The sequence below is a fragment of the Chelonia mydas genome, chromosome 14 (assembly GCF_015237465.2).
Source record: "Chelonia mydas isolate rCheMyd1 chromosome 14, rCheMyd1.pri.v2, whole genome shotgun sequence".
NCBI lineage: Eukaryota > Metazoa > Chordata > Testudines > Cheloniidae > Chelonia > Chelonia mydas.
In genome coordinates this window covers 24,977,264-24,994,466 of record NC_051254.2, presented here as the reverse complement: position 1 = coordinate 24,994,466, position 17,203 = coordinate 24,977,264, and the positions used below count along the sequence as shown (strand labels likewise).

General features: G+C 47.1%; 1 protein-coding gene across 5 annotated transcripts in view; it reads left to right on the top strand.

Moving 5' to 3' along the window:
* The first annotated feature begins 628 nt into the window (after nucleotides 1–628).
* ELAC2 (elaC ribonuclease Z 2) overlaps nucleotides 629–17,203 on the top strand; it is a 31,580-nt gene continuing 15,005 nt past the window's right edge. Inside the window, exons 1-11 of one of the 5 annotated variants that reach the window (XM_043527704.1) lie at nucleotides 629–762; nucleotides 1,543–1,593; nucleotides 1,885–1,955; nucleotides 3,650–3,714; nucleotides 4,983–5,040; nucleotides 9,300–9,368; nucleotides 9,974–10,129; nucleotides 10,954–11,012; nucleotides 11,806–11,864; nucleotides 11,963–12,035; nucleotides 13,276–13,388. In XM_043527704.1, coding sequence (XP_043383639.1) covers nucleotides 683–762; nucleotides 1,543–1,593; nucleotides 1,885–1,955; nucleotides 3,650–3,714; nucleotides 4,983–5,040; nucleotides 9,300–9,368; nucleotides 9,974–10,129; nucleotides 10,954–11,012; nucleotides 11,806–11,864; nucleotides 11,963–12,035; nucleotides 13,276–13,388 — 854 coding nt within the window. In that variant the 5' untranslated portion in view covers nucleotides 629–682. Of the gene's footprint in view, nucleotides 1,089–1,542; nucleotides 1,594–1,884; nucleotides 1,956–3,649; nucleotides 3,715–4,982; nucleotides 5,041–9,299; nucleotides 9,369–9,973; nucleotides 10,130–10,953; nucleotides 11,013–11,805; nucleotides 11,865–11,962; nucleotides 12,036–13,275; nucleotides 13,389–17,203 lie in introns of all 5 variants that reach the window. The other 4 variants (XM_043527705.1, XM_043527703.1, XM_037913878.2 and 1 more) reach the window with 4 other exon arrangements.

Here is a 17,203-nt window from a genome sequence, read left to right as displayed (position 1 = left end):
AACAGTCCGAGAAACTCGGCCCTGCTCCGGTGCTCCGGCCAGGGCGCTGGGTCGAGGCGGCACCACACGACTCGGTCTTGCTCCGGCTGGGGTGCGGGCAGCAAAATGCGGCTCCCAGAAGCCGTAGCATGGCCCCACTCCGGCTACTACGCGCTCCAATGGGAGTGGCAAGGGCGGTGCCTGGGGATGGGGCAGCATACAGAGCTGGAGCTGCTTCTGGGAGCCACTTGAGGTAAGCGCTGCTCAGAGCCTGCACCCCTCAGACTCTCCCCACACCCCAGCCCTGATCCCCCTCCCGCCCTCCAAACTCCTCATCCCCACCCCAGAGCCCGCGCCCTCTCCCACAGACAACCCCAATTTTGTGAGCATTCATGGCCCGCCTGTGGCCCTCAAGCCAAAAGGTTTCCCCACCCCTGCTCTGAGGCAGGGAGCTGCCAACAGACACCGGGAAGGGAGGGGAAGCTGATCCCTCTCAATAATCACTGAGCCATATGACGTCCCTCGAGACGTCAAAGAACACGTCCTATTGGCCAGCCTGTGTCATATGAGAGGGGCGCGTGCCTGACTACTGAAATCCCATTGGTTGGGATGTGACACAAAAAGATGCTGAATTCTCATTAGCTGATGGGTGTCCGGTGAGGGAAACAAATGCTCGATTTCGATTGGGCGGCGGCGGCGTCACATGAGAGGGAAGCTTGCCGCTGATGCCGAATGTTTATTGGCTGAAGGTGCGCCATGGATGCGGGGAGCGCTGCGCGATTGGTAAATGCGTAGCACGTGGGAGGGGAGGGAGGCCGGCCGAAGGGCACGTGTGGAGGAGGCTGGGTCGGGCCGGGCTACTGAATGTGGGGCTGGTCGCTGGGGCTGCGGCTGGGGCGCCGCTGGACGCCGCTGCGCCGCGCCATGTCCGGGGGCCCCGCTCCGCCGCGCCGGCCCCGGCCGCCCAAGGACCCGTTGCGGCACCTGCGGGCCCGGGAGAAGCGGCGGAGCTCGGAGTTGGCCGGACCCAGCATCGTCTACGTGCAGGTGGCGGCGGCTGGGAGCCGGGACTCGGGCGCCGCGCTCTACGTCTTCTCCGAGTACAACCGGTCAGTGCCGGGGGCTGGGTCGCTCCCCCGTTGGGCTCTCCGGGCCGGCCTGGGCCGCCTGCTTCCCCGCGTCGCTGGCTGCGCCCCCACCCCACTAAACCGCGTGTGGCGCCCGGCCCGGCTCCTCCTGCCGGCCAGGCCCTCGGCACCGTGCCAGTAGCGCTCCCTGGCTCTACGCCCTTCCGGGCTGTATCCGACTTAGCGCCCCTGGGGGCCGGGGTAAACTCACCTGCCCTCCGGTGAAGTGTCCCTGCCCCTGCGGAGCCTGCTGGCTCCCCAAACAGGAGGACGCTACACTGTGCCTAGCCAGGTGTCTGCGCGGCCCTGTCCGTGCTGCAGGATTTATACACCCCCGTCTGCGGAGCTTTCCTCTTAAAGTGGGGCAAATAAAATTAAACTATTTTGATATAAAAACTTGCCGCTTTCTCTAATAAGCATTCTAGTCTCATTCCAGGTATCTCTTTAACTGCGGGGAAGGGATCCAGCGCCTTATGCAGGAACACAAGTAAGTGTCCTTACTGTTTCGGAGTAGTCGCCGTGGTAGTCTGTTGCTGCAAAAAGAACAGGGGGACTTGTGGCACCTTAGACACTAACCAATTTATTTGAGCATAAGCTTTCGTGAGCTACAGCTCACTTCATAGCTCACGAAAGCTTATGCTCAAATAAATTGGTTAGTCTCTAAGGTGCCACAAGTCCCCCTGTTCTTTTTGTCCTTACTGTGTTGTTAAAGGAAAAGTTGTAAGAACGTACAGGCTGCATTTCAGTTATTCCATAATCCAAACCTTTCTCTTCTCAGGTTAAGAGTAGCTCGTTTAGACAACATCTTTCTGACTAGAATGAACTGGGCGAATGTTGGTGGTTTGTCAGGTAAGTGGGACTGGAGGTGCACACTTTGTAGCTTGTTTAGGCTGAGTTTATTCATACACTAAGGGCTCCTTGCCTCCCTCTGTATCCCTACAAGAAGCTCCCTGTGTGCCTCCCTCACAGCTCCCTCGATTTCAGGGGCTCCCTGCAGCTTCCACAATCTCCCTCTGGCAGGAGTTCTGGGAGTGCCCCCACCCCCTATGCAAGGGGCTCTGTGTGTGCCTCCATTTTCCCTTCCCACCATAGGAAGGCCTCTGCATGCACCCTGTCCCCCATAGCGGGTTCTTCCAATATACCTCCCACCACAGGTTGTGTTCCCACCACTCTCCCCTAGGACAGCAGCTCTGTGTGCGTCTCCATGGCAGGGGCTCTATATGCACCCCATTTTCCTCTTTCCCCTGTTGCAGGTTCCCCAGTCACACACGCCTCCCAGGGATTCTGTGTGCCTCCCATTTTTCCCTTCACCCATTTCAGGATCCCCTTTTCTTACCCTATGCCAGGAGTTTGGTCTGTCCTTCACTCCTTATCGGTGCCCCTTCTCCCCGTAACACATTAATTAAGCTCCACTGGGTGGGTAGGAAGAGATGAAACAATAGTATTATTCAGCTAGAAAGCTTTAATGGGTGTCATCGGCTGTGACTCTGCTAAAGAGCTCATGAGGGCTTCATGTGTTCCCTGTTTTCCCACTTGTGGTTTTCTGGTCCTCCTCTCCTCTTTTCTCTTCCCTCCCCCCTACCCCTCTGGAAAAAAAAAAAAAAAGAGAAAATAGGGTCTTGCCCACTCACTGATGCCTAGAATATTCCTAGAAGTTTGTGATTTGATCAGATGTGGTGTTTAACATTTAACGTGTTACAGACAGAGAAATGCTTTTAAGTTGTGCATATGGACTCTCAAGTTGGCCAATTAATACCTTGGTGGAGTCTGTTATTAAACCGAGTTGCTGCCAGCCTTGTGCTGTACATGTTGGTTTGTCATCTAGCACCCAACTGCAATATAGATGAATCTGTTCTTGTAATGTAGCTTTCATGCTTGGACTGGACCAACTAATGTGGTAAATGGTTCTCAAAATGTCATGTCTGTCTAAACTTCCGTACTTTAGTTGCTAGCAATACCAAAGATTCTCCTAACAGGAAAAGGTGGGGGAAAGTCTTTCTATTCTGTCAACTTACTTTGTGTGTTAGCACTTGGTATATAGCCAGATTCTGTTTCCCTTTAGTAGTCCATTTCCCCTTTGTTGGTAGGGTTTCTTTGCAGCAAGGGAGAGTGGAAAGGTGTTTCAGAAGTAAATGATGATAAACTTCCCAAAATTGGGACTCTGAAGTACTTTCCACTACAGCTCATTCTTTTAGTGTAATTTCCATCACTGTAGCACCTGTGTCCCTTCCCAACACTTATGGATTTATCCTCCCAACATCCCTGTGAGGTGGTCCTTGTTTTACAGATAGGGATCTGGGTGTCAAGAGAAGTGACTTGCTCAAGGTCACACAAAGCAGAGCTAAGGACTCGACCCAGATCTCCTGAGTCTCAGACCAGGACCTTAATCACCTTAATCACAGGGTATGACATTTCCTTGTGAAAAAGGGTGGAAATTGGACAGATAGTGGAAAGTGAATTACAATCTTTGCTTTGGAGGCACTTCCATGGGTTTATGATGAAGGCTGTTTCCAAAGCTGCACTCTCCCTGCTCTCTCTTCCAGGAATGATTCTCACCTTAAAGGAAATGGGGCTCCCAAAGTGTGTTCTCTCAGGGCCACCACAGCTGGTGAGTAGCTGTTTTTTTGGGGGGGTTTTGTTTTTGCTCTTTGGAAAGTGGGGACCCTCTAAGAGTCAGACTTTAACCTGTGAGCGAAGAGCTATGGCTGGGTGCTGAGTGACCTTGTAAAATGCTCCTTCTGTGAGGTGCTGCTCTAACTGAAGAAGTGCGACCTGTAATTGTTTGGTTCTGCTTTTGGGGCTGGCTTCACAGTGTGTACAGCTCGCTTGTGAGTTGTGCCAATTTAAAACAGCTCTAGGCAGCAGCAAACTGCCACCATTTGGAACACTCTTGTCTGCTAATGGCTCACTAGTAAATGGAACAGTCCTTCTCCACCTGTCTCCCTAAACAATATGATGGGGCAGTTCTTCTGGATGTGCCTTTTTAAAGCAGCAGTTAGGGGTCTCTGCAAGTGTCTGAACAAGTTCTACATCTGCTGTGCTGGTAGGAGGCACTGGTTACATAGATCAAATGCTGGTCTCAGTATCTGGGCTGTTGGTTCCTCTTTTCAGCATTGAATTTCAAAATTGAATTTTGACTTTCATATTTGTTTTCCTAACCCCTGTCCCAGAAAGTGCTTGCTAGGCAGGAGAGCTCTCTAGAGATCTCTGGCCAGCTTGCTCATTCTGAAGCTGTTAGGACCATATGTCAGTTCCAGGGAGACACTGTCCTAAACTAATGTACAAAACCGAATGTACTTCTGTGGCGGACTACTATGGTAAGAAGAAATGTAGTGTCCATTTTTTCTCCTTGTAGTAGAAAGAGAGCCTGAAGCCTGGGGCATGGTATCAGGCCTAAACTAGAGTCAGACTCTGTTACGAAGCAGATGCCTGCTTTGCAGATTCACTGTCTGGTACATAAACTTGGCAAGAACATGGCTGATTTTGCAAAAACACAAAACACTCCTAAGAAGTGCAAAGAACTGGGTACTTGCATAAACACAGTCTGGAAGGATGGTGCCAGAACACCCCAATACCAAGTTATGGTATAAACAAGGTCCCTGAAGATGATACAGGGACATACTGAGTCTTCTTAAAGATAAGGTCCGGGTGATGAACAGAGATATTTTGGTGACACTAACATGTACAAGGTATAGGGTGGGATCCATTTTTTTTCCTGCTAGCTGGGAGTTGCACTTATGGCTTCTCTGCACCTGAGAGAGAGTCTTTGCTTGAAAAAGTTACCTAATCTGAGTAATAAGCAGGCAATGACCTCTCTGTAGGTGATGATTTTTCACCTTGTCTTTTTTTCTACTCTTCTTCCCCCTCCCCCCCCAGCGAAACTACCTGGAAGCTATCAAAATGTTTTCTGGCCCACTGAAAGGAATAGACCTGGGTATGTACAGCAGTCATCTGTGTGCACTTACTGTCTGCAATGTCTACACCTTATTGATGCATATATCTGTCTGAACAGCAGCCTCAGGGTGTTAAAGGAGCTCTCAAGGACGACGAGGCCATTGCAGAGAAGCTAAATGAATTCACTTAATCAGTCTTCACTGCAGAGGATATGGGGGAGATGCTCACATCTCAGCTGTCCTTTTTGGGGTACACATTGATCGTAATATCGTAGGACTGGAAGGGACCTCAAGAGGTCATCTAGTCCAGTCCCCTGCACTCATGGCAGGACTAAGTATTAACTAGGTCATCCCTGACATGTGTTTGTCTAACCTGCTCTTAAAAATCTCCAATGATGGAGATTCCACAACCTCCCTGGGCAATTTATTCCAGTGTTTCACCACCCTGAGAGTTAGGAAGCTTTTCCTAATGTCCAACCGAAACCACCCTTGCTGTAATTTAAGCCCATTGCTTCTTAAATGCCTCAGAAGGGGTTTTAGAACAAATTTATTACTGTTTAATTGATCGGTCCCCAGGAGCAGAAGGAACTCAAATGTGAAATTGCAGAATTACTAATTAGTAGATAACCTATCACTGAAACAAGCCTCTGTACCCGATGACTGGAAGGTAGCTAATGTAATGCTGAGTCCAGAGGCGATCCTGGCAATTACAGGTTGGTAAGCCTAACTTCAGTATTGGGCAAATTGACAAACTATAGTACAGAACAGAACGATCACAGATAAATAAACATGTTTTGTTGGGGAAGAGTCAACATGGGTTTTGTAAAGGGAAATCATGCCTCACCAATCTACTAGAATTCTTTGAGGGGGTCAACAAGCATATGACCCAGAGTGGTCCCCGCACTACAGAAAGCCTTTGACATTGTTCCTCTCTAATGGCTCTTAAGGAAAACAAGCAGACATGGGATAAGAGGGAGGGTCCTCTCAGGGATCAGTAACTTCTTAAAAGATCAGAAACAAAGGGTAGGAATAAATGGTCAGTTTTCACAATGAAGCGAGGTCCCCCAAGGTCTGTCCTGGGACTGTTCTGTTAACTGTCCACTCCCTTTTCCAGATTTATGATTATGTTGAAGTGGCAAGGTTTGCAGATGATACAAAAATATTCAAGGTAGTTAAGTCCTAAGCTGACTGTGGAGAGTTACAGGGTGATCTCACTAAATGGGGTGGCTGGGCAACAAAAGGGCAGGTGAAATTCAGGGTTGATAAGTGCAAAGTAATGAACATTGGAAAAAATAATCCTAACTACACCTATACAACTATGGGTTCTAAATTATCTGTGACCACTCAAGAGAAATCTTGGAGTCACTGTGTACACTGTTCACTGAAAATGTTAGCTCAATGCCCAGCAGCAGTCAAAAAGGCAAACTGTTCGGAACTATTAGGAAGAGGATAGAAAATATCATAAAGCCACTATATAAATCCATGGTGCACCCACACCTTGAATACTCTGTCTAGTTCTGTTGCTCCATCTCAGAAGTATATAGTGCAACTAGAAAAGGTTCTGAAAAGGGTAACAAAGATGCTCAAGGGTATGATACAGCTTCCCTAGGAGGAGAGACTAAAAAGATTAGGGCTGTTGTGTTTACAAAAGAGACAATTAAGGAGGGATATGATAGAGGTCTACATAATCGTGAATGGTATGGGAAAAGTGAACAGAGAAGTGTTTATCCTCTCCCACGGTACAAAATACAGGGGTCACCCAATCACGTTAATAGGCAGCAGATTTAATACAAAGAAGAGGAAGTATTTTTTTCATACAACACATAATTAACGTTTGGAACTCATTGCTGGGGGTGTGGTGACAGCCAAAAATATAGCTAGGTTAAAAAAAGAAATATCCAAAATGGTCAGGGATGCAACCTCATGTTTGGTGCAACCCTACACTGTCTACGAGAAGACTGGGTGCATCACTCAACTGTAGCGCTGGGACTTGCCACTGTTATAGACATGATAAAGGGCTAGATGGACCATTCGTCTGACCCAGTATGGCCGTTCCTGTGTTCTTCCGAGGCAAAGCTCCAAGCTGTAGCCACTGCAGCCTCTGAGAAATGAAAAGAGAATGAGTTCTTCTAATTGTTTGTTTTGGAGTCCCTCTGGGGTCTGGTTTCCAAGCTGCTTTAAGGGCATTTCCATTTTGTCACCTGGTTTCACCACATATCAGAAAACACAAGAGTCACTGTAATGCTTGGTTGTCTTGACACCTTGTTTTCCAGGATCAGGAACACATTGGTAATGTCTTGATGATAACTCAGTTTTAAAAGAAAGTGACAAGCTGCCTGGCTCAGGGATTGGGAATTGGCAACAGATCCTATCCCATCCAAGTCACTGGCTCAAACCCATCATGCTGTTTGGTGACCTGTGTGAAATGAGTGGTTTCCAGTCCAATTCCTGGTAGACAGCTCTCTATGCATCTCAAACATTATCACAGCTCTCATTTTTGGGCATGTTTGGAAATGGAAGGCCAAGGGTTGACTGGGCCCAAGGAGTAATCTCTGCCTTACTCTTGATACGAGGTAGCTCTTCCAGGGGAGGGGAGAGAAGAATACAACACATCAGCTGATGGTCCAGCTAGTGTGTTATCTTGTTTATGACAAAGGCCAGTGCCCGACTCTTCAGAAGAAGGTGCACAAAACCACCTGGACAACTAGTGAAAAACTAACTTGCATGTAGGGGAAGCCAATGGCTGGCTTATGCCCTGATGCCATGATCATTCCCCTCTATTCGACGTTGGTGAGCTCTCATCTGGAGTACTGTGTCCAGTTTTGGGCCCCACACTACAAGAAGGATGTGGAAAAATTAGAAAGAGTCCAGCGGAGGGCAACAAAAATGATTAGGGGCCTGGAACACATAACTTATGAGGAGAAGCTGAGGGAACTGGGATTGTTTAGTCTGCGGAAGAGAAGAATGAGGGGGGATTTGATAGCTGCTTTCAACTACCTGAAAGGGGGTTCCAAAGAGGATGGCTCTAGACTGTTCTCAGTGGTAGCAGATGACAGAACGAGTAGTAATGGTCTCAAGTTGCAGTGGGGGAAGTTTAGGTTGGATATTAGGAAAAAACTTTTTCACTAGGAGGGTGGTGAAACACTGGAATGCCTTACCTAGGGAGGTGGTGGAATCTCCTTCCTTTGAGGGTTTTAAGGTCAGGCTTGACAAAGCCCTGGCTGGGATGATTTAGTTGTGGATTGGCCCTCCTTTGAGCAGGGGGTTGGACTAGATGACCTCCTGAGGTCCCTTCCAACCCTGATATTCTATGATTTAAATCCCTTCAGTTGTATTAATTTCCAGGACCAACCTCATCACCTTTTAAAAACAATAAGTGATGGCATTTGTCCCCCTCCCATCTTTTAATGCAGCAATCGATTTGATGAGCGGTCGCATGGCTAGCTTAGCATGTACGTGGCTGAGGTCCTGTGCATGTGCTGCTGGGATTTCTCCATTCTTGTGAGCAGGAAGTGTTTTTTTTAAAAGGAGCATCATTTCTGAGCTATAACATACTGAGCAGGTTTCTTGCACTTCCCTGCCCCGGGGGGGATGTAATGCAGATTTCCACTATTGCTTTGGATACAGACTTGTGACAGATCCATTCCTGATACCATTGCTGTTAATTCATTACATGTGTTACAAACTCTGATACAACTTCCTAATGTACTATTCAAAGAAAACAAGATGTCATCTGATTATAATAAATCTTTTTGGTGCTGCAGTGCAGCATTTGCCATCTATTGACATCATACTGAGAACAGTTTGCAATTATGTGAGTGTTTGTTTTATTCTTCAGAGTTTAAGTAGCGATTCATAAATATATAATACCTCTGCTATCTACAGAGCCAGACTTAGGGCTGTCCCTGCTTTAAGCATCATCTTGGGATTGTATAAAGGCAGAATGGAAACTTTTGTTTTTTAAAAAAACAAACAGACCTGAGGCCACAGAAACCCTGGCCTGTTCAGGGATGTGCAGTGATGAATTGTTTTAATCTCTGCCACTTAGAGCAGTTGTGAGTATAATTGCTTTCTCTTGAAATCATGTATATTTGTCTTTGCAGTAGTGGAGAGTTTCAGCAGCTGGCCTGAGGAAACTGCCTGATTAGCTTCTGTGAGATGCATGCTCCTGAATGTTTGTTAAAACATGTCTCTAATTTCCAGGGTGCTTTGTCAACGTTCCTGGAGTCTGGGGCATCTGTTTGTAGTAACTGGTTCATAGCCACACTGATGTCTAATGTTTTAACTATCTTGTTGCTAGCTGTGCGGCCCCATACAGAGCCCGAATATAAGGATGAGACGATGACAGTCTATCAAGTACCTCTTGTGGGTGAGTACGGACGTCTGACTGGAATAGTAGGAAGCAAAGAGTATCTGGAGCTGCAGTTGGAGAGGGAGGAGCAGAGGGAGGTTACTTGTTGCAGTAAGGACTTCCTTGAACTGGTTTTGGTATCTGGTTACTGTTTGTAAACCTGAGACGTAATAACTACAGGGTTGTGTTAGGTTACTTCTCCTTGGGTGAGAATGTAGCTTTCAAAGAAACCTGAGCTGGTGCCAGACCTTAGCATAAAAGGATGCTGCCTCCTGTAAGAACTCTGGTATTTTCCTTCAGATGATAGTCCATGGAAGAGAAATGGGCAGTTACTGTGATTCATACTTAACTGGCTTTCCATGTTAGGTATGCTCGTACAAGCAGCTGTACTGAGAACACATGCTTGAGTTTGATAAGGTTTTGTTGCTTTTGGAGAATCTGCTGAGGAAGGCTCTTGAAATGAGTGAAGTGCAATATGCAGAAACAAGGAAGCGGGGGCTCTCTTGTCCCTTTTTAAACTGCTCAGGGCATTCTGAAGAAACTTTCTGAGTAAGGCTCCATTTGTGTTTTCTCACTCCTGCCTCCTGAGCAAGCCTGTTTTTTTTCCCTTGGGTTTGGAACAGGAAGGCATTTAGCCAGTGAGCACAGGCTGCATCAGAGTCCTGAAAGGTCAGTCCAAGGTGGAGTCAGCCCCAAATGTGCCCCAGAGCCTGGATCTCCTGCCGCTGAGCAGCAGTGTCCGGAGGGCGTCAAGAATAGAGAAGCCCTGAAGAAAACAGGTGCAGGAACTTGTATTTTCTTGTACTTCAACTTGTAATTGGAACAAAAACTCTGAAATGTTGGTGTAATTTCTCTCCTACACAAATATTCTTGGTGCAGATCAGAAAGTGCTGGTCCTCTCTGCTGAAATATTGCTTGGGGGTAATTTGAGCAGATGGAGAACATGAGGCAAAACAAGATCCAGTGGTTGGATGCCGAAGCTAGACGAATTCAAACTAGAAATGAGACGCAGATTTTTTTTTTTTTTTAACATTGATGGTAATTAATCATTGGAACAACTTACCTTGGTACCAGGTGGATTCTCTGTCCCCCTCAAGTTGTGAAATCAAGACTGGGCGTCTTTCAGAAGTTTTTGGTTTGAGGGAGGAATCCTTGGGTTGGAATTCTTTGGGCTGTACTATACAACAGGTTACCATTAATGATCATAATGGTCACTTATGCCTAAGGCTTTGTATCTATCACAGAGGTCGTGGAAGTCATGGATTCTATGACTTTCTGTGACCTCCATGGTTTCTGCAGTGGCCAGTGTGATGCTTAAGCAGCCCCGCAATCCAGCCGCTGCTTGGGCAGCTCTGGGCAGCTAAGATTTAGTCAGGTATTTGTAGTATAGGTCGTGAGCCATGATTTTTAGCTTATTACCCATGACTTGTCCATGAGTTCTACTAAAAATACTCATGACTAAATCCTAGCCTGCTTTATGGCCCTTGTGTATGAACTCACTGGAAGGGATGGGACACTGTAGGAAGTTGGTACCTTTTGTTTAAGGAAAAAGATGCTGAAACTACATCATCCTGTGTAACTTTCCCTTCTTTTTTCTTTAAAGATGGCAACAGGAGAGTTGGCAGCAGAGACCCAACCCTGTTGGTGGCTTTCATCTGCAAAGTAAGAAATGTCATATGGAATAGGAGTTCCTACTTTTTTTTTTTTTTTTAATCTAGACCAGTTTAATTACAAATACCACCACCTAGCAGGGTAGGGTTTTTTGGATAGTTATTCTATGCCAACCTTTGTATCCAGCAACACTGCACTCAAATCTAGCGATTCAGAATCGGAGGGGTTGGAATGCCACCTGGTGCTTCACACTTAGAAGTGACCCACAAAAGGAGAAGCTTTTTTAATTTGCTGCTTCCTCAAGGCTAGAAAGATTTTTATTTCTGCTTGTCTATTACCCTACAAATTCAGGTCTTGTTGACCCTGCTCTTCCTAGAAGACTCTATGGGCGACTGGAGAACTAGCGAGGTTGAGACTGGACGCATAACGGCAGTGAAAGCTCATTTTGAGTAGGAAGACTTTTAGTTGCTGTTTAAAATACAAAAATAAAGAGCTACCCAAAGTAACACTTTTGTAAGTCAGCTGCTGAACACTCAAAAGAAAAACTTATTCTCTACCTCTATGGGTTGAAGCTCCAGAACCATACCTCTGGGCAGATCAGCCACGGAAGCAGGACAGAGAGGATTTGATGTGCCTGAGACTTAAAAAAATAAATAAATAAAATAAATTCCTGAGGAAAAATCTCTCCCACAGGCCCTCTTCATGGCTCATTTCAGAGCCAGTAAGGGCATGAACCCATCTTTGCCTCTCCCCTTTTTCCATCCATGTTTAAACATTGTAAAGAGTTGGTAACTCGTTCCATGGGACCTTTGAGAAACACTTCTTTCTTTTAAATTATTTTCAGCTTCACCCGAAGAAGGGAAACTTCTTGGTGGCCAAAGCGAAGGAGCTGGGCCTGCCAGTGTAAGTATGAGAGCCCTGCCTGTGTGCTTGGGTGGTGGGAGGATCCTGGTCGTATGGAAGCTGTCACTCTAATGCTGTCTTGGTGTTCTTATCCTTAGTGGGACAGCAGCCATTGGCCCCATCATTGCGGCGGTCAAAGATGGAAAGAGTGTCACGTTTGAAGGCAGAGAGGTATGACACTCTAGGCTATCCCAGCTGTGTTGCAGGCTGGGTTTGTAACCAGTGCTCCTTATGGGACCATCTCTCCCAGAATGTTGTAACTAAATGCCACTCATACACCAACCACAATCATCCCCTTTTTTGGGTCAGAATGGACTGCAGCTGTAACCAGTCCAGTCCTCTCAGCTCTCCTGTTTCGTGGTAGGATTGGTTGAACTGTCCCTGAACCATACCTCTTAGTGGCAAGTACAAGCCTTGCATGTTTGTTCAGATTCAATAGCCTTCCGTGGCAGCTTGTTTCAGTTCCAAGCTTTCCCAGGCTCATTCCCTCGGTAACAGGTTGTCCCAGGGTCCCTGTCACTGCAGATGGGACAGTATCTGCCATCACGGGAGAAGGGTTGGCGATACACATGGAAATGCCATGTATCCCATGCCAACAGTGTGGTGGTTTGTTCCTCTGCTTCAGTGGCTGGTCCAGTTATAGCAATTTGAGTCTGCGACAGCCTGTGAGCTAATGAAGCTGGTCCATTAGCTCAGGCAGTAGGGGTGCTTATGCTTTCAAACCCAGAGAGTGCCTACACCTGACCCACTATAAACAGGGGTCCCCCTCACTGATTACACTTGTTCATCATCCTGTGACCCCCCCCCCCCCCCCCAGTGGTTAAAAGGCTCTGTTTGGGGATAGATTAAGACGGATAATCTCCAAGGCTAGTGGCTGGTGAGGGGGAGAGACCCTAACTGTGGGTGTTTCTGGTGGATCCATAAACAAAATCACTGCCCTCCCCTCCCCCCCAGGAGATATGAGTGAGCAACAACTGGCCCTGCTTCCCAAAGTAGCTCACAGGTGCATGCCCCAGTGCACAGAGGGAAAGCAGCTGAATTTCCCTCAGGTGCAGCTGAGACGCTTCTTGCTTTGTTGAGGCCATTGTGAGGGATCCATTGGGCAATTTGACCCAGCAAAATCAATGAGAGAGGAGGAGGAGAGAAAATGGTTCCAGTGCCAGAACGGGTAACTGGAGCGTGAGTCCTTGGACTCGCTGACCATTGAGCAGAGCACCCTGGCGCCCAGCTGATGAGCGAGCAAGTTCTGTGAGGTCCCTAGCTGGCTGTGGAAGAGGAATGAAGTGAGGCTGGTGACTGAGCAGCATGTGCTGTTGGTTATGTTGCCAAAAGGGAGCTGCATATCCAGGCATGTTCGGACAGCATGTACCATAGACTGACCAGGGTGTAACCCTTGTGTGCCTCATTGCAGATCCTGCCCGAAGAGGTCTGTACTCCTCCTGATCCAGGCCCTGTGTTCATTGTAGTGGAATGTCCTCATGAAGGCTTTGTGGATGCCGTCTGTGAAAATGACATGTTCCGCAGGTATAGTGGAGGTGGAGGGAGGGAAGGGTGTTCCCTGGAATACAGGGTTGGTGGGGGAGGCGTATCAGGCTTGAGTCCTTTTTTTATGAAACTGAAAATCTCCGGTTAGCCTGGTTACAAATGGAATTTGACATGCTTCGTGGGCTAATGCCAGAGCCACAGACAGCAAAGTCACCCTGAATGGCCTGGTTAGGAAAGCTGCAGATAGCGCACCGAGATATAGAGCCACCAAAAAAGATCAGCAGAGGCACAGAAGTTGAAGTATGAGAGGCAGGGCTGTGACAGGGTGTTTTCTGTGCAGGGTGCTTAACTTCCAGGCCTTGGGGAAAGTCATCTTCAGGGCACCCTGCAAGGCCCATCTTACTTGGGAGAGGGGCTTTCTGGGGGTGGGAGGGGAAAGTATTTCTCTCTGGTGCTCTTAGTAAGTTACTATATTTCATGAGGTTGCCGCTGTCTTAGTTTTCAATAGTCACGTGACTGGACTGCATGATACGCACCTTTTAGTGGGTTCTTGCATCTAAGTAGCTGAGATTTCAAAGGTCTTTGCATACAATGAGCTCACCTACTGTTCAGTCTGGATCTCACCCCAGAATGTGGGAAGTTATCTCTTACCCTGTAACTCTTCAGTGGCTTCATGCTTCGCTGCTGTAGATGTCTGTCTGGGATGCCCACAGTCAGCAACAAGCATGCACTTGCTCTATGTACTGGGCAGCCCTGGCCCAGCGCTTTGGATCCAGGAGCGTACTTGAAGCATCAGACTTCTACTGGTCTCCACCAGCCTTGGTTAAAAACTGGTAAGGTGACTCCACGCTCTCCTCAGCCCCGCATTTCCCCAAAAACCTGTTCTGAAATGTCCAGCCCTGTCCTGGAACAATAAGAGGGAGGTTAAGGTTTGTTGCTCCTTTAAAGAGTCTGTATCCAGCAGTTTGTTGCTGTAACTGGAGTCCCCAAACTGTTCAGTTCAAACACAGTACTGGGTTGGTTTAAATTAAGTTTATTGAATTCCAGAGAGACTTGAACTGAGCATAAGGATTAAAGTTCGAAATGGTTGTGAGAGAGACAGACACTTTCTGGGCACTAAAATCTAACAGACTAGACTGGGTTCAAGGTAAAATCCCCTCAGCAAGTTTCTGTCAATATCTTTGACCAAGCTCCTTTTGGATCTATCCTCCAAAGTCAAAGGGTTGGTAACTTTGTCTTAGGTGAAAGACTGATAACTTGGGGTTCTGTACCCTTCTCTTCTGTAGTCCATTGAATCTTTGAAATGGATTCTTCTGAAGAATACCTCGAGATAAGTCAGTTTCCAGCTGAGGGGTAGGCAACATGGAATCTTCCCCTACTGGGGTTATCTGCCAACATGCAAATTACTTAGTTTCTGCATCCTCCCCACAGTGCAATTGAATGAACACTGGCTGTTAATGTCGCACCCACTTGGCAGAGATAGAATTGTAGAGCTGGAAGGGACCTCAGGAGGTCATCTAGTCTAGGCCCCTGCACTCAAGGCAGGACTAAGTATTATCTAGACCAGTGGTTTTCAACCGGAGGTCTGCAGCCCCATGGGGTTCTGCAAGCCCTTTCAGGGGGACTTGGAGCCCTGTAGCTGAAACATAGTTCCCCGAGCCCCAGCGCTGAAGCTGAGAGTGGCGTGAGGGGCTGTTGTGTCCCATCTCTTCTTCTTCTCTCCCCCCCCCCCCCCAAGCCAGGAGCGAAGCGCAGGGCTGAAGCCGGAAAACCTCCCAAGCCAGGGGGAGGAAGGAGCTGAAGCAGGAGCCCCCAGCCTGTACACAGGCCCTAGGTACCCCCTCCCTGCACCCTGAGTGGTTTTCAAACTTTTTGAACTGAATCCCCACTTTGAGTTTTATTTTATGGTTGTGTCCCCACCATAGCCCAGCCAGGCTGGGTGGCCTGAGTGAGTTGTGGGGGTGGAGGTGGTGCTTGCTGTGTGGAGCTGGCTCAAGCCCTGCCAGTCCTTGCACCGCCCCCCACCCCCCCAATAGAAGTAAAACTATTCCTATGCCCAAGTGTTCTCTCTTTTAATAGCATGTTGAGGGGGGCATCAGCAAGAAAAAGGTGGAGAACACCTGCTCTAGATCATCCCTGATAGGTTTTTGTCTAACCTGCTCTTGAAAATCTCAAATGATGAGGATTCCACAACCTCAATAGGCAATTTATTCCAGTGCCTGAAAGGAAGTTTTTCCTAATGTTCAACCTAAACCACCCTTGCTGCAGTTTAAGCCCATTGCGGCTTCTGTCTTCAGAGGCTAAGCAGAACCATTTTACTCCCTCTTCCTTTTCTGTACTTGAAAACTGTTACGGTCTTCTCTTTTCCAGACTAAAGATTGAGAAAAATTGACTATCTTCCCTCACAGGTCATGTTTTCGAGACCTTTAATCATTTTTGTTGCTCTTCTGTGGATATTCTCCAGTTCACCTTTTCTGAAAGGTGGCGCCTAGAACTGGACACAGTACTCCAGTTGAGGCCTAATCAGCATGGAGTAGGGCGGAAGAATTACCTCTAGTATCTTGCTTACAACATTCCTACTAATAGATCCCAGAACATTTGCTTTTTTGCTTGTGATCCTCTATGACCCCTGCAGATCCCTTTCTAGAGTACTCCTTCCTAGGCAGTAATTTCCCATTTTGTACGTGTGCAACTGATTGCTGCTTCCTAGGTGGAGTACTTTGCATTTGTCCTTATTGAATGTCTTCCTATTTACTTCAGACCATTTCTCCAGTTTGTCCAGATCATTTTGAATTTTAATCCTAGCCTACAAAGCACTTGCAACCCCTCCTGGTATTGTCCACTATTTTTTTTTTTTTTTTTAAGTGTACTCTCTATGTAATTTTCTAAATCATTTAGGAACATAAGAATGGCCATACTGGGTCAGACCAAAGGTCGGTCTAGCCCAGTATCCTGTCTTCAGGTGCTTCAGAGGGAATGAACAGAACAGGTAATCAAGTGATCCATCCCCTGTCGCCCATTCCCAGCTTCTGGCAAACAGAGGCTGACAATGGCCCTGAACTGATCCCTGCGGGACCCCACTTGATATGCTCTTCCACCTGGACTGTGAACCACAGATAACTAATTGGAAAGCCATACCCAGAGTGTAGTTATGCACTCAGCTAATAGTAGCTCCACCTAGGTTGTATTTTCCTAGCTGTTTATGACAAGGTCATGCGAGGCAGTATCAAAAACCTTACTAAAGTCAAGATATGCCACATCTACCGCTTACCCCCCACCAGCTACAAGGCTTGTTACCCTGTCAGAGAAAGCTATCTGGTTGTTTTGACACAGTTTGTTCTTAACAAATCCATGCTGACTGTTACTTTATCACCTTATTATCTTCTAGGTGTTTGCAAATAGATTATTTGCTCCATTCTTTCCAGGTACCGAAGTTAGGCTGACTGGTCCGTAATTCCCTAGGTTGTCCTTTCTCTCTTTTTTTTTTTTTTTTTTTTTTTGTATAGATTGGCACTATATTTGCCCTTTTCCTATCCTGTGGAACCTCACCCATCTTCTATGACTTTTTTCAAAGATAATCGCTAATGGCTCAGATATCTGCTCAGTCAGCTCCTTGAGTATTCTAGGATATATTTCATCAGGACCTGGTAACTGGAAGACATCTAACTTGCCTGGGTCATTTTTAACTTGTTCTTTCCTTATCCTAAATGCCTCTTATCCTACCTCATTTTTACTGGCGTTCACGGTGTTAGATGTCCAACTGCGACTAAACTTTTTGGTGAAAACTGAGACAGTCGTTTAGCACTTCCCCTATTTCCACATTTTCTGTTGTCTTCCCCCACTCACTGAGTAAT